The 18835-nt window shown below is 30.4% G+C and overlaps 1 protein-coding gene across 1 annotated transcript in view; it reads right to left on the minus strand.

The window, feature by feature from the left end:
* Positions 1 to 18835, minus strand: part of LOC140438998 (trypsin-7-like) — a 48270-nt gene that overhangs the window by 443 nt on the left and 28992 nt on the right. Inside the window, exon 5 of the mRNA XM_072528632.1 lies at positions 18028 to 18135. Coding sequence (XP_072384733.1) covers positions 18028 to 18135 — 108 coding nt within the window. The remainder of the gene's footprint in view (positions 1 to 18027; positions 18136 to 18835) is intronic.

Consider the following 18835-nt stretch of genomic DNA (forward strand, 5'->3'; position numbering starts at 1 on the left):
AGTTGTCTGATTTAATAAAATAGAAGTTGCCAGATTTAATTCGTCTAATTTTTTTATCGAAATACTTAATTATAGGTATATTATTATTATGGATTTCAAAAGAGTCATATGGCTTGGTAAATATTCCTCCACTATCTCACGAAAAATATTTTATGTATATCCTATAGCTCGCTACTTCGGAAGAAGACCGCCATATCTCAAAAAAAGTGAAAAATGTTAGTGAACAGATTTTAAATATTTTATATGTTTTTGTGTTAAAACGTCATAAAGTTAGTTTATGCCTATGGCCATCAGATGGTAGAAGTGTCGATATTGGTAATTAGATAAATAAGAAAAGTTTGCTTGACGTTTTGCACAAGACTGTCATATTTTGAGATATGTGGTTCTTTCTCAAAAACACAATAAGGTAAAATACTATGCACTATTTTGAGTTCTGTCAGTTTTGTGAAGTTGGGGTTATATTTAAAATGAGTATTATTTTGAGTTATGTCAGCATTTTAGAAAATTTTTAGAACTTTTTTAATTTTTTGTAACCAACTATCTACAAATTATTTAGATTTTAATGACGTTCTTAAAACATAAATCCATTTGGAATTATTTCAGATTATAAAAGTGGGGTCCGGCACTGATATCGAATAAGCACACATGCTTTTTGATGGATCCTGACAAATTAGTAAATTTAACTAAAAACCAATCATAGAATTCTTCCACTACGTTAACATCAAGTATATTAGTGTTAGTTCAGTGTGTATAGAAAAACATTTTCTGTGAGTACATATTTTTCTATTAATAAGTAATTCATAACTAAAGAATTTTTTAAAACCATCAATATAACACATTGATGTTGATCAACAGTCATTGATCTACACCAGTTTTTTGTCGTTAAAGACAATTACCAAAACCCGAAGCGGAACAGGTCCGTACTTAGGAAAATCAAATGGTGTTGAGAAATCGAATTTGACGTCACTAATCATAGCGATGAATTATTATCGCAATCCTCATCATAAAAACCTCTATCTTACTCAGCTGCAGCCAGCAAACAACAAGAACCGATCTATCCATCCAAGCTACAAGCAATAGTTTTTAATTCTCTCAATGATGTTAAATTAGAAGAATACTTGTTAGCTGTAGGATCTCTAGTTAGTCCAAACGCATTCTTTTTTCATCAAGAATAACCAACAATCGTATCTGTATTTATTTCTTAACCAAACAAGTCGTAGATGATTTTTTTTCAAACAGCAGAGGTTTCATCACTGTAAACAATACACTAATTCAAGTCCGTAGACTAATTACTCCAAGTGAAAGACTCCTAATATCCAATGTTTCTCCCACTATATCGCATAAGGTAATAGAAAATGAACTACTGATCTTAGAGCTAAAACCAACTTTATCAATGTCATTTTTGCGAATAGGAACCAACAATCCTGAATACAAACATATACTCAGTTTCCGTCGACATATTTACGTATCTCCACCCACAGGCTCAATTTCTGACTCCATTTTAATAACTCATGGAGATACTAACAATCGAATTTTTTTGACACTAGACAACTTACGTTTCCTTTGCAAACAACATGGCCATATTTCTAGTAGCGGCTCAGTAAATGTAAATCACTCAGACACAGCTGTCCAACTGCTACACTTTTAAACAGAAACGAATCTACTACAGTGACTATAACAGAAACGACTGCTATTACACCTTCAACGACATGTACTTCTACAAACATATCAAATAATTCAACGTCACAATGAAAAATATTATCTACAACCAACCTAACATCTCTTGATACATCAGTTACAGATAATACAATGCCAGTGATATCCAAACCAAATATACTCACCTCATCAGCCCTATCATCTCACATAATCATAACTAACCAGCCTTCATCTTCCAGCCTAAACAATAATTATTTCTTGGTTAATGAAAAAGAGAATCCAGCACCAAAATTATTTAGCGTATCCAATGAGGAAAATACATCTAAATCGTCCTTCAAACGAACTGTATCTGAAGCAATATCACCCCCGATTGAGACGTCAGCTAGTGATGATGTATTTTCAAAGCCAACTCAGAAACAAAAAAAGAGTAAAAACAAAAATATCAACAATACCTTTAGAAACGCTAATGCAACCAATTAAAGAATTATTCAATACCGAAAAGCAAATATTACCTTTTGAGGAAACAGTTGATTTATTTGAAAACACTCATGGAACAAAAGATGTTATCAGCGTTATAAATAAATATACGGTAGACATTCCAGGATTTAGACAACTCTTAACCAAAATTCATTCATATACATTCGAGCGCTCATTAAAATTGAAATGTACAAAGCTAAACAAAAAAACTACACAGAAAATGGCTGACTACAAACAACGATGAAATTTATAAAGAATATAGAGAAAAAGATAGAGAAGTGAAAAAACAAATAACACAACAAAAGAATGAAGAATGGGAAAGAACCTGCTTAAATATTAAAACATACATAGGAGGTACAAGAACTTCAGAGTCATGGAAAGTACCTAGACGATTGGAACAAATCTCAAAAGAAAAAATTAAATTGGGAAATATACAGGACAAAGAATGGAAGGACTATTACAAGGAACTGTTAACAGAACAAAGACCACAATTCATCGGAAAAGAAAACAGGCGAAGACGAAGCAGATCCCCACTACGAGAAATAGAAATAACAGATAGGGAAATGAGAACGGCCATAAAAGAAATCAAAAATCAGAAAACACAGGGATCTGGAGGCATCTCACCTGAGCTTATAAAATACGGATCAAAAAAATTACACCGGATGATACAATGGATATTTCAGAAAGCCATAAATGGAGAACAGCTCCCAAAGGAATGGACTGAGGCATATATGACATGAAAAACTGAAACCTCTGAAAACTACAGAGGAATAAGCGTAATATCATCAATAGGAAAATTATATGGGAAGATACTTGAGAAAAGATAGAGCAAGCGATAAAAGGTAAAATCGGGGAGGATCAGGCAGGCTTCATGGCAGGAAGATCATGCATAGACCACATATACACACTGGAACTGTTGGAAAAGAAAAAAAAGCAAAAAATAGAGATATACATTTGGCATTTGTGGACCTGAGAAAAGCGTATGACTCTGTAACAAGGTTAGAACTATGAGAGGCAATGTACAAATTAGAAATACAGACGGAACTCATAGAAGCTACAAAAGCTCTGTATAAAGAAAATAAAGTGTCCATTAAAATGGAAACAAGAATCATAGGAGACTTCACCACAACAAAAGGGCTCCTGCAGGGTTGTTCCACATCTCCAACCCTATTCAAAATATACTTAGAGAAAGCCGTGACTACATGGAAAAGAAAATGCGAAGGCATGGGAGTACAGCTACGGAACGAATACCTATATACGTTAAGCTTTGCAGACGATCAAGTAGTGATTGCACAAGACCAAGACGACCTCAGTTACATGATAAAGAAACTACAAGAAGAATATACCAAGGCTGGCCTAGACCTCGTGACCCATCGCGAACCATTAACCTCGCGAAAACAGAGTACCTATCTACAAGTGAAGAAGACATAGAAGATCTACAGATTGATGACAACGTAACAATCAAAGAAAAGGATAAATTCAAATACTTGGGGTTTATAATCACGAAAACGCAACAACAGAGGAAGAAATTACACAAAGATTAGGACAGACAAGAACAGCAATCCGACAACTTAACTCAGTATGGTTGGATAGACACCTAAATATGAAGACAAAAACACAGTTTTATAAAACATTAGTGCGAAGAATTATCACATATGGGGCTGAAAATTGGATCATAAATAAGAAAAACAGCAGTAAGATAGTAGCAACAGAGATAGAATGCCTGCAAAGATGCTGCAGAGTAACAAGAATGGATAATAGAAGTAATGACGAAATAAAGCAAAGAACATCAATAGAAACAGACATACTAACATACATAGAACAAAAAAGACTAAAGTGGTATGGACATGTAAGAGGAACTAGTGACAGCAGATAGATAAAGAGACTAACCGAATGGAGCCCCATAGGAAGGAGGAAAAGAGGACGACCCCGAAAATTCTGGGGGAACGAAGTAGACGACGCCATGAGTAAAAGAGGCCTAAACGATGGAGAATGGGACAACAGAGAGAGATGGAAACGGTTGAGCGAGGGAAGGCAGTGAATACTGTAGAGTCCCTATATATATATATATATATATATATATATATATATATATATATATAAATATATATATATATATATATATATATATATATATATATATAAGAAAAAAGAAGTACTTGTGACTCGTTTGGAACAAATATATAACTGTTTTGGATGGGTTGGAGTCAATAAAAGGGCTATTAGTTAACTATTTTTTAATCTCGAGCTTTCAATTGTGTTTACAATTATTATCAAGAGCTAAAAAAGACAAAACATCTTACAAGGTTGAACTAAAAAGAAAAAACAATTTTTGTTAACTTACCAAATAAAAATTAGTTTAGTTAGTAAAAATTACTGCTAATACATCTTCAAAATATTTAATATAAAAATATTTTAATCTAATAAATGTTTCTCCGAACATTTTTTTTAATACAAAAATAATTGAATTTATAAATAAGTTAAAATAGCAACCAATTACAAATAGCCTCAATGTCATAAATGCCAACATAAAATTTTTATTTTTGACAATTATATTGCCAAAAGTAAAATTTCGTTTAAACATTCTTTTTTGTTTAATAACAAAAAGAAGAAGATTTATTCACCGTTGACAGATGTCTGAAAAAATGTAAGATATATGAAGAATTAAATATGACATTTTAAGTTTTATATATAAATCATAAAGAAAGAATATAATTATAAATTTTGCTTAGATTTTGAATTTCGGATCTTTTGTTCAAATTATTATTATTATCACTTTTGCTAATACAAACCATTTCCAAAAAAGTCCTTTTAAATTTATTACTTTCACTACATAAAATTTTAATGTTATCAAAATCCATAATATGATCTTTATATAAAATATATATATATATATATATATATATATATATATATATATATATATATATATATATATATATATCTTTATATATAAAAATAGCAACAAAGAACATCAAAACTATTTCATCTTTATATTCTAAAACTAAATATCCTATAGACAAATTTGAAAAAACGAATTTAGTATACAGCATTAAATGTACTCAGTGTGAGGCTGAATAATATGTTGGTGGGACCGGAAGAAATCTTTCAAATCGCATTATTTCTCACAAAAGTGATTGCAGAATTAAAAAACCATCTTGTGCTTTGACAGAGCATGTAATCGATAAAGACCATATTATGGATTTTGATAACATTAAAATTTTATGTAGGTAGTGAAAGTAATAAATTTAAAAGGACTTTTTTGGAAATGGTTTGTATTAGCAAAAGTGATAATAATTTAAACAAAAGATGAGAAATTCAAAATCTAAGAAAAATTTATAATTATATTCTTTCTTTATGATTTATATATAAAACTTGTAAAATGTCATATTTAATTCTCCATATATCTGTTACATTTTTTCAGACATCTGTCAACGGTGAATAAATCTTCTTCTTTTTGTTACTAAACAAAAAAGAATGTTTAAACGAAATTTTACTTTTGGCAATATAATTGTCAAAAATAAAAATTTTATGTTGGCATTTATGACATTGAGGCTATTTGTAATTGGTTGCTATTTTAACTTATTTATAAATTCAATTATTTTTGTATTAAAAAAAATGTTTTCAAAATTATAAAAATTTTCGGAGAAACATTTATTGGATTAAAACATTTTTATATTAAATATTTTGAAGATGTATTAGCAGTAATTTTTACTTACTAAACTAATTTTTATTTGGTAAGTTAACAAAAATTGTTTTTTCTTTTTAGTTCAACCTTGTAAGATATTTTGTCTTTTTTAGCTCTTGATAATAATTGTAAACACAATTGAAAGCTCGAGATTAAAAAAATAGTTAACTAATAGCCCTTTTATTGACTCCAACCCATCCAAAACAGTTATATATTTATATATATATATATATATATATATATTTATATATATATATATATATATATATATAAATATATATATATATATATATATATATATATATATATATATATATATCTTTAAGGTATATGACCGTTTAATTTAATATAAAAAAATGTGCACTCGTAAGTGAATGGGATGTTATCGGTCTGGAGATAAAAAGACAAGAGTTGTGCTACTTTATCTATTTATTGAAGACGTTTCGCCTATTGTTCAATAAGCATCATCAGTTCATCTAAAAGAGTGTTATTAGCGATACATCTAATATGAAAAAACAATTAAGTAAATGATCTTACCTTTAAAAGATCTGTAGCATTACAATGTTGTTATTGCAAAGAAACATCAAAAAATTAATATAATAAATATAAAAGCAAAAAATATAGAAACACAGAACGCTGGAAGATTCCCAATTTAACTAATTTGTTTTAAATTTCACTTTTGAAAACATTGATTGATTAAATCTATCAAAAAATATAATTGTCAATTTTGAATTGTTATATAAACAACGGCACGGCTAGGGTTCTTGACTGTTATGATCATATCATGAAAATGAAGTATTTGAAAGCTCGACTGTCAGAAATGACAATCAGCTGGTGAGATTGAAGGAAAAGTTTTATAGATGTCAACATAAATGTTATGATATAATAAAAGAAGTTGAAGAAGAAAACAATAATTAAAAGTAGAATACGGAAGAATCAATTTTGTAGTATTAGTGCATGGTAAATTTGGCTTAAGTTGCTGATATCAGTTCTCTTATTTAATGCATTAGGTTGTAACAATATTAATATTAACGTAACCTTAATAAGAGACAATTTATGGAGATGTGTCATATTTTGAAACAACCTAATGCATTAAATAAGAGAACTGATATCAGCAACTTAAGCCAAATTTACCATGCACTAATACTACAAAATTGATTCTTCCGTATTCTACTTTTAATTATTAACAATTAACAATTTTTGTAATTAGACATTACAAAAGCACTTGACACAGCATAGCGTTACGATATTATCAGATCATTACGCACTTGGAATAATATTAGAGGTACACTTTCATTTCAAATTTCCTTAAACAACGCAATTTTCAAGTAAGAGTCAACCACTGCACATCGTCAACAAGACGTTAAGCTAATGGCACCCCTCAGGGGTGTGTAATAAGCGCTACGTTTTTTTTAATTGTCATGAATAATATTATAGCATTAAACTCAAGATTAGTTCGTGGCAGATTATAATCGGATGATCTGGTATTAGTATCTTCAGGAAAAAACATCTCATTAGTACAGAGTCACTTACAAACCTCACTTCATGACCTCGAAAACTGGTGGAAGAAAACAGGATTGCAGTTTTCACTAAGCAAATCAAACTGTTATTTTCAAAGAAACGTGATCCGATTAAACCGCAACTAAAATTATGTAACCAAATCCTGAATTATGCCGATGACATTAGGTTCTTAGGGATGATTTTTGATACGAAACTCACATGGAAAAAACACATTCTACAAATAAAAAAAACATGCCAAAATGGAATTAATCTTATGAAAACTCTTTCTAATAAAAACTATGGGGCTGACTATAACTACTTAATCCATGTTTATAAAACCCTTATTAGAACAAAAATAGATTACGGTTCCATAGTATATGCATCTGCATAAGAATACTTATTATACCACCTTGACGTAATTCAAAATACGGCATTAAGAATAGCTGCAGGAGCATTTCGGACCAGCCCAATAGACAGTTTACAAGCAGAAACTGGAGAGCCATTACCATCCAAACCATCCATCTAGAGGTAACATATTTACTGATCGTTTTAAAAACCTATATACTGAAAATAGGAACATGAAATCGCCATTTTACGAAAGAGTTAGGTAAACCCTTAGAACTTTACAAATTCCGATACCAAATACCTATTCCAACTTTATAGAAATTCCTCAATCCGATACATCCTTAAATATCTTCAGAGAGAACGATACTCCACACTCCTTAGTAAAAAATACTTTCATCAACAAACTAACAAAATTTTCTTAATCCTATCATATATACACAGACGCTTCTAAAACATCTACTGGAGTTGGCAGCTGTCATTGCTCCAAATATTACACTTGAGTATAAACTACCATCCCTAAGCTGTATACATACTGGCGAGCTATACGCGATCTATCAACCTCTCGTTCATATTACCTCCAGCAATATATCCAATGCTCTCATAATTACCGATTTCCTCAGTTCCATCAATACCATTAATCAACTGTACACGAAGCATCCAATTGCTCTTCTAATCAAAAAAGAACTAGCTACCATTCAAAATAATAACTATACTGTACAATTCCTATAGGTTCCTTCACACATTGGCCTTTAAGGAAATGAAGAAGCGGATCGTACATCCCAACAAGCCAGGAACACTGAAACCGCGATGAAGTGAGAGATGTAGTTCTTAACGATTTAAAATTAATTATTAAAGTGAAACTCGAAAATCTGTGGCAAAATCAGTGGGTTAGTTCAACTTCAAAATTTCGCAAAGTGAAAACGTTTGTAAAACCGTGGAAATCTAAAATTCCCAACAGAACTCACCAAGTCATTGTTACTCGTCTTCGTCTAGGACATACCCGACTTACCCACGGACACATAATTGGTCACACTAATCCCACTTTATGTGAAAACTGTAATATCCCACTAAGTGTAAAGCATATACTTGTAGAGTGCCCAAGATACCAGTTACAGAGACAGAACAATCACATCATCGGATCAACAAATGAAATCTTAGGAGAAAATTGTAAAATTAAACATTTGGTAAAATTCCTTAAAGATATCAATGTATTTAACAAAATCTAAAATTTGTAAATAAATTACCTTATGTACCTATATGTATGTATGTCGCTAATAACCTCAGAGGTTGATGCGACTATTTTGTAAAATAAAAAAAAAAGATTATAAAAAGTCTCAGGACTTAGAGGTAGACTCTTGCTAAAGTTAACTTCTGTCAAAAACAATGAAGATACTGTATTATGGAAAGTAAAGAATCAATTTTTAAATAAAGACAATTATTTTTTTAACTATAATTCACTGCAGAATGACAGTACTTTTTAGTTTTTACACTATATTTGTTATTATTTTTATGTGGCAGATCTTTGTAAAAAACACATAAAACAATTTAAATAAAAAAGTGAATTATCTGAGTCATATTTTGACATATGACGGATCTCCTTCTAAAGAAGCGAATATGCTCTAACATTTGTTAGTAGTTAGGTTCAAAAAAGCCCATTTGAATACTTGCTTGGGGTTTCAAAATACATATTCACACCATTCCTCTACATTTTCATAAAATAATTGTACTCGTATCCAACTTGTCATTTTACAGATGGTATCTATATGTATATCTATATGGTATCTATGATCAGTGATGAGTGTCTTACCACCCGGCTTTTTAACGTAAGAGATAGAAAACACAGTTACCTTTTAAAATAAAAAGAGATGAAACTCGTGAGAAATAATCGATAGAAACCTATAATTTACATTAAATTACATTACCACTACCGATAGTCTCACACCTTTAGACATTAGCTTCGAGCTAAATCGCCTCGGTCATAATTATTATGTGTAACGTATTTCCATTTTTTAATTTCGCATAAAGTAAAAACTGATTGACCACAATAAAGCAAAAATGTGAATAAAATAATTTAATTAATAGTGATTATTTAATCTAAAGTTTTAAATTATTAACCAAGAATAATTTCTACTATGATTTGAACAGCAGCAGAACAATAACCCAAACTGTCACTAAATAATTATAAAAGTCTGATGGATCAGAGTTCAAGGCAAGATGTTCTCATCCAGGCGCTCAGGGTTCGAATCCAACATGGAGGTTTTACTTTTTTAAAAATTAAAATTTGAAATTATGCAGATATATCGTTTTGCTTTAAATCACTAAACATTTATTTCAGTCTTTATTAGAAGTGTTTATAGTAAAACATGAAAATATTATTGAAAAAACAATGTCGTACTTTCGAAAATAAAGTAAAAATTCTTCAAACATAAAAGAACGTTCTAAATAAATGTACTTACAAAAAATGTTTATATAGGTAGAAATTCTATAAAAATATTCTAAATAAACGTATTTTATTGTAATGAAATGTATTTACAAAAAATGTTCGAATAAGGCTCCATTAGCAGCAGAACAATAACCTAATCTATTATAAAAGTTTCGTCTAACATTAGCTAATGTTTCTGGACTAATACCTCTCATTGAATCAAAGATCTGTTCTCTTAATTCTTGGAGAGAATTAGGCCTATCGTCTTCAATTCCATATAGTTTGGATATATCCCCACATAAAAAAATCACAATGCAAGATCAGGTAATCTTGCAGGCAAAAAAATATCTCCGTGGCCACTAATCAATCGATTAGGAAAAGTCGCACTGAGATATTCCCTGACGATGCGAGAATTATGTGCAGGACAACCATCGTGTTGAAACCATATGGAATCGAAAGGTATTGGTAAATTACGAATTACGAAGGGCTGGGACAATTTGATGTCTACCTCACCTTCATCGACTACGAGAAGGCATTTGACAATGTTAAACATGATATCATGATGGAACTACTACATAGGGCCAACATGGACCAGAAGGAGATCAGAATTATTCAGAATCTATACTGGAACCAAATGGCAAAGGTGAGGATTGATCAAGACCAATATACGGATGAATTTGAAATCCGGAAAGGTGTCCGCCAAGGCTGCATACTCTCTCCGATGCTTTTTAATTTATATGTTGAAAATATATTTGCGGAAGCATTAGAAGACACGGAATTAGGCATTAAGGTGAACGGCATACCAATTAGCAACCTACGCTATGCGGACGACACAGTGATTATAACTGATAATTTGGAAGATCAGCAGTTATTACTTGATAGGGTGAATAGCATAGGTAAAAAATATGGCCTCAAAATCAACATTTTGAAAACGAAATATATGGTCATTAGCAGAAACCCTCCAGAAAATCCGAGAATATGCATAGGTGACGATCGCATAAAACGCGTGAAAACTTTTAAATACCTTGGCACCACAATCAATGACCAATCGGATCCACAACAAGAGATAAAAACCCGAATACAAATGGCAAGACAAGCTTTTGTGAAATTCAGACCGCTCCTATGTAATCAAAACCTAAATTTCGAAATATGCTACAGAATGGTCAAGTGCTACATATGGTCCATCTTGCTTTATGGCATGGAAACGTGGACTTTGAAAAAAACATCTATCAACAAACTTGAAGCCTTTGAAATGTGGTCATTGAGAAGAATGATGCGCATACCTTGGGTGGATAGAGTTCGAAACGATGACGTCCTTAAGAGAGCCGGCGTGGAAAGAGAACTCTTTGAATTGATTAAAAAACGCAAGATTGGTTACCTTGGGCACATATTGAGAGGAGCAAAATATGAAATACCACAGTTAATCCTACAAGGGAAGATCGAAGGTAGGAGAGGAGCCGGCCGCAAACAATTATCCTGGTTAAGGAATATTAAAGAATGGACAGGAATACACAATACAGGCGAGCTGTGTCACGCCGCCAAGAACAGAATTCTAGTAATGAGATAGTCGCCTACGCACTTTGGTGTATGGCATGTTAAGAAGAAGAAGGGACAATTTGATTTTGCAGAAGTTCCAAGTATTTCCGCCCAGTCAACATACCGTCTATAAAAAATGGACCAATGACATGATTCCCTATTATGCCTCCCCAAACATTTACTTTTCGAGGACGCTGAGTACGAGCGACATAAATCTGACGAGGATTTCGTCGAGACCAATACCGAGCATTCATTGAATTGTATGACATTTCCATTACAGTTTGACAAAATTCTAAACGTCTATATTAATCAGAGAAATTTATATTAACACTGAGAATTTAGTGATGGATTTGACATTAAACAGTCTTCACCGGATTATTTTGCATTCACAACTGAACACTGTAAAACTGGAATTAAATTTGAATTATTTTGTATTTCTATTTTATAACATTGGAATAAGAATAAAATGTAAATAATGAGTTTTTCGAAAACTTGTGACCTAATATGTCATATTTTTTTATTATTTTTTGATTGAATAAAACAAAAATTTTATCCTTGGTGTGAATTGAACCCCAACCTTCTTGTCAATAGACCACGTCTCTAACTATTACACCAATTGTTCGTTGGATTTATGAAGTTTATAGGGACGGTATCCATGTCTTTTCAAAATTTTACCTACTCTAAATCTTGAAATTCCATATTGTTCTCCAAAACGAGATGTTGATTGGGTAGGATTTTGCTCAATACTTGCACAAAAATCAAAGTGTTCCTTAGTTCCAAATATGGATTTACCTCCTTTCATCTACGAACTCCTCTTGGAGCGAACACTGATCCATAAGTAAAAAAAATTACGGATAATAGACTGAATTGTTGATCGTGCTGGAGCTGGCCTATTTGGAAATATATTTACAATTGTTGTGTAATCATGTTGTCTGATAATCCATTCACATGCTAGACAACAATTTGCACTTTTTCCTCGACCGTTAAAACCATTTTTACGAATTGTTTTTTCAATAAAAAGTTTCTGTTTACCGTGCAAAAACACTTCTCGATTTGTTATTATTTGATGGCTGAAGGCTTGATGATTTGGTTAGCTGTAAAGCAGGCAGCTGTTCACGGGCATCTATTCCAATGTTGTCAATTGTTTTGAAAATAATTACCTGTACAGAGGAATTGATATTAACACTGAGAATTTAGTGATGGATTTGACATTAAACAGTCTTCACCGGATTATTTGGCATTCACAACTGAAGACTATAAAACTGGAATTGAATTTGAATTATTTTGTATTTCTATTTTATAACATTGGAATAAGAGTAAATTGTAAATAATGAGTTTTTCGAAAACTTGTTACCTAATATGTATCATATTTTTTATTATTTTTTGATTGAATAAAACAAAAATTTTATCCTTGGTGTGAATTGAACACCAACCTTCTTGTCAATAGACCACGTCTCTAACTATTACACCAATTCCACATACAATAATTGTTTTCGGACCGAACATACCTACCTTTAGTTTAGTCAAATATTTAAGTTGAGTTATTTTTATTATTAACTAACTTAAAAATTTGTAATTTAAAATCGCTATTAATTAATGTTTTTTACTATAATATATCTTAATTCATTCAATCATTTATGCTAACATCAGAAATTATTAAAATAATATATTTTCGAGGTCATCCGTATAATTATGACTGAAGTCAAATAGCCACGTCTAAAAACTAGTTTATCTCGTACTATCTCACAACTTAATCTATCTTCTATCCTTTCCGCTATTTTGCCGGGTGGTAAGACACTCATCACTGTATATTCCAGTACAGCTAAGATATTGTTACAAAAGTTTGGTAAGATTTATCCCAGATAGAACCAGTACATTGAAGAAAAATAAGATGTAGTTCGAAAACATTCAAGATAAGATCAAAAAATCATGAAATATCTAGTGAAGTTGGAAACTTCAGAAAATAAATATAAACATTATGTTTTACAGTTGAATAACAGTTGTATTTTAAGTTTTAAAGTTTATAGTTATCAGTCTGTAAAAGTATTGTAAACAAAGTACTGTTCAATAAAATTATTTTTAAGAAGTGTAACATTGGTGACAGCGTTGGGATGAAAGAAATATTTATTAACTATTAATGATAAATACAAGATCTACTGATTTTGATAAAGGAATGGAAACGCTTGGACCCCCTACATAGCTTATAAAAATAAAAGAGAAATAAGAAAGGGTGAAGCGTAGGGAAGTGAAGAAGAAGTGCAGACAAGAAAAGGAACAGTTGAATAAGAAGACAAAAGAAATAACTGAAGGGAAAGCGTAGACAAGAAGAGGACGAGAGGCGTAGAAATGTAGAGGTAGAAAGTATGAGTAGTTTATCCAAAATTCACTAACATTTTCAGTTAGAGGTAAGTCAAATCACTAGTAGAATAGACAAATTAGAAGAACAGCAGAACGATAAAAAGTCCGATTGATAAAATAAATTATTAAAGTATTAAAACGATTTAAAACAACAACAAAAACGATTTACTGTGATGTAAAGTAATGCTTTGATAAGCGATCAGTATAGTAGTGTTTGGGGACTCGGGAGATTGAGAACTCGAAAGCCCTGAAGACGTCGAAAAGGATGTCGAAAGCTCGGCGCAATGATAATGCGGCAATGCGGTTCAACCCGGAAGACTGGTGAGGTTAATTCATCCCCGTAATAGTATTAATCTTAGCTCTAGGTTTAATTGTACTCACCGCGGAAACCTTTCGGTCTATATATATATATATATATATATATATATATATATATATTCTTTTTCCTTACTCTTATATACATGTATACTCTTATATAAATTACCCTTGCCTTTGTCAAGATTCTAAAATGTACAAGTATAAGACAAACAGTTATTGTAAAATATGTATATATATATATATATATATATATATATATACATATATATATATATATATATATATATATATATATATACATATATATATATATATATATATGACTTACCAAAATGTAAAACGGGGCTCAGACATTAATAAACTGACAAATAAAAGTTGATATCTGATATCTCATGGTTTACTGTCATTAGTATATAATTATTAATAAAAAGAGAAATCAAACGATTTCTACCTGGAGAAACCGAATTCAAATTTTTACCACTGTGCTTCCTAAAACTCGCGAAGCAAACAGCGTGATAATTTACTCGGCAAGGGAATCTAAAATTGCATTCCACATGCCACAAAAAAAATTTGAATTCGGTTTCGCCAGGTAGAAATCGTTTGATTTCCTAATACCGTTATTATGTTATATAATTATTATGACAGGAGGAAGGATGACAATGTCAGGGTTTTTATAAAGTACTTTGAGGGCATGTATTTCTGGAGTTTGTAATTATGGAGAATTCTGGCGACATCTTGTCTGGCAACTTCTGATTGGTTGGAAGGAAGATGAAACATAGCTTCTTCAGTTTGAGAAATAATTTTCTCCGTTGGGATGGAAAGAGTAGCTGTGATAGCTGAATCGGATATGAACATATATACCTATAGGATACCTATATATATATATATATATATATATATATATATATATATATATATATATATATATATATATATATATATAATGTATCTTTAAGGAATATGACCGTTTAATTTAATATAAAAAAGTGCACTCGTAAGTGAATGGGATGTTTTCGGTCAATTTGGAGATAAAAAAGACAAGAGTTGTGCTACTTTATCTATTTAATAAAGACGTTTCGCCCACTGTTTAATGAGCATCATCAGTTCATCTAAAAGAGTGTTATTAGCGATATATCTAATATGAGAAACAATTAATTATCGCTAATAACACTCTTTTAGATGAACTGATGATGCTCATTAAATAGTGGGCGAAACGTCTTCACTAAATAGATAAAGTAGCACAACTCTTGTCTTTTTTATCTCCAAATTGACCGAAAACATCCCATTCAATTACGAGTGCACTTTATACATATACATGGTGGTCCTTAAGTAATTGTACAAAAAGAAACTGTAGATTTTGCACTTTAAAATATTACGATTTAAGTCGACTTGCTTAAGTAAAATGTTGATATTAAGAAAGATACAGGGTGTAAGTGGAAATTTAAAATTTTATTTTTCGCTATAACTTTTAGGTTTATCAACATTTATGTATAAAAATTTACAACTGGGTACTATTGAATATAAGAAATTATAATTTGATGCCCACTTTAATGTAGCTTATAGAGGGCGCCACATATGTCACATATGTGGCATAAATTTGCACCTAACTTTTTTGCTCTTTAAGTTATTGATATTTTTGATAAAAAATATTAAAGATACAATATTTTAACATAAAAAAGGTATACCTGTTAATAACTTTAAAACTCAACAGTTTTCGAGATAATCGTATTTTACAAATCAACTGCATAATTCTGATTTACCGCATTTACTCAAGGCAATGAAAGAAAAATAGACAAAAAACATTAACATTTCTGAATTTTGGTATAAAATATCTTTAAAGTTAATACCTAACGAAATATTAAGTAAAATAAATATATCAACAGGATAATTAATAATATGATTTGACAAAATAATAGGATAAATGGATTTTACATCAAACATTTTACGTTTTATATTAAATTAAAGTCATAAACAATTTAGTTTTCAAACCAAATTAAGAAATAGTTAAACTAATTAAGATTAAACTCTTTGTCAAAGTAAGTGTTCGATATGTCCACCATTTTCCTCAATACGTTTATCAATCAGTTCCATAAAAGATGGCCTCATATTAAATAGCATCATTGGTTCAATAGAAACTGCTGCAGTATTTATTTCTTCCCAAAGTTGGTTGCGAGTGTTTACGGGATTATTGTAGACACGTTGTTTCATTGCGCCCCATATACCAAAATCTAGCGGATTAAGTCCTTGTATAATGCGGTGGTGCACCATCTTGCATAAACCACATATTATTTCGCCTTAAGTTTATGGCAATTGTAAAAAGCAGTCGTGACATCAGCCTACTATATTAAAATTTCCCATAATGCATTGGGGTTGTCTACTGGCATCAAAACGGCCTTAAAAAAACGTGGTAGGTACAAGAGCTGACACTGTAGACTAGCACTTAGCTTCATATCAGGTTTTCTATATTTTTTAAATAATATTTTTAACATTTAATACAGTAACCTTATTATTTATTTATTACTTATATTTTAAACAAATTATATTATATTAAAATAATTCAATAAATTAAGTTTGCTAGTAGCCCCACCTGCTAACGTATCAACAAAATACAGACCCATCAAAGTGAGACTTAATATATTAAGTTATTATTGAAATATAAATTTGATATTCGATCATTAATTTGATAGTAAATTTAATTATTATGTAAAATTAATAAGACGTTTAAAGATACAATTTGATTATAGTTTGAAAGGAATTTATTGACAACTAACGTTAAACGTGACGCCGTCTCGTAGCCCTTCTTCCGTGACTCCCACCTCAGGATTTTACAATAAAGAAAAAGTAATACAACGCCAGCATAGAAACTTATAAAAGCGAGATATAAAGGAAATTGTAAAAATGATGACGGCCAACTTCTGAATACAAACACGGCACTCAAAGAAGAAGATAAAAGCTTCTTTCCAATAAGACTTTTAGCAACCAGAACAAAGCACTTCGGGATATTACATTATCATATTTGAGTTGTTTTAATAAGAACAAACTAATAATTATGCTTATTCACAGGTATTCTGTTCTTTACCGCAAAATTATCACAACTAGGAATTATTATGCAGCTGACTTATAAAATGCGATTATCTCGAAAACGGTTATATTTTGACATTACTAAGAAGTATACCTTTTCTTTGTAAAAATAATATGTCTTTAATATTTTTTAATAAAACTAGGGTTAACTTAAAGAGAAAAAATATTAAGCTCAAATTTATACCACATATATGGCATATGTGGCGCCCTCTATCAGCTACATCAAATTATGCATCAAATTATAATTGCTTCTACTCAAAAGCAGCCAATTGTAAATTTTTGTTTATAAATATTTCCACTTTAACACCCTGTATCTTTCTTAATAATAACATTTTACTAAAGCAAGTTGACTTAAATCATAATATTTTAAAGTGCAGAATCTACGGTTTCTTTTTGTACAATTACTTAAGGACCACCCTGTATATATATATATATATATATATATATATATATATATATATATATAGGATATAATTTTATATAAAATATCAGCTGCCTCGTTACTTTTTATTATTAACTTATTAACAGATATAAAACTTTTCCACAAAATCTCTACGTGTTACGATCTTTTTTATAAACTTAACGATATGGAATATTTACTATATAAGTCTCGCTATTTACACCAAGCTTTGTTAAAAAAACTTACTGAGCCAGCTCCTGATTTTGAACTGTCAGTATAAACAAGATGTTTATTCTTAAATTCTGTAACTGTTTGGTTGGTTGCCAACAGAATCTTCGACGTTTTGGAATGACTCTAAAAATAAATGAATATATTATACAAATTATGTTTGAATCAGATATACATTATACTTTAATACATTAAAGTACGATCAAAAAATTGCTGATGTAAATCTAAACTAACTAAATATTGGCATGAATAGAGAACTGTACTTACAATAATTTCTGAATTTTTTGTATATACACAAAAATCTCAATTTTTTATTGATAGCAAAAGGAGCTAGCAGGTTTGGGATTACAATATATTTTATCATCGGACGTCAAAAGAAACATAGAAAAAATAAAGGAAATACTTTAATTGTACACTCGAAATTGATAGCTCCTTTTGACTTAACTACAGGAATAGAAGAATATTTTGAATTGTGAGTAACTACTCATTTTTAATTGTTAAACTTGTTTCAATATTTAGTTAGTTAAAAATATGTCATCCCCCAAGTTTTTTTTATAATAATCTTCAAATTAATTACTACAATTTATTTTTATATTACGCTCAGGTACAAAAAATTTAATCCATGACATATTTTATGAGTTTTAAAACTTAGGATATGCTATATGGTAGATAAATATTTAGAGAAATCCTCGTATAAGTACAATTAATAATTTATATACAACAATAAATTTTTTATAAATATTAAATAGGAATTTATCTTTTTGTTACAAATTTAAGTTCGATTGGAGAGGGTTATTACCAAACTTTCCACATTTATAAGAGGCGT

The sequence above is a fragment of the Diabrotica undecimpunctata genome, chromosome 1 (assembly GCF_040954645.1).
Source record: "Diabrotica undecimpunctata isolate CICGRU chromosome 1, icDiaUnde3, whole genome shotgun sequence".
NCBI lineage: Eukaryota > Metazoa > Arthropoda > Insecta > Coleoptera > Chrysomelidae > Diabrotica > Diabrotica undecimpunctata.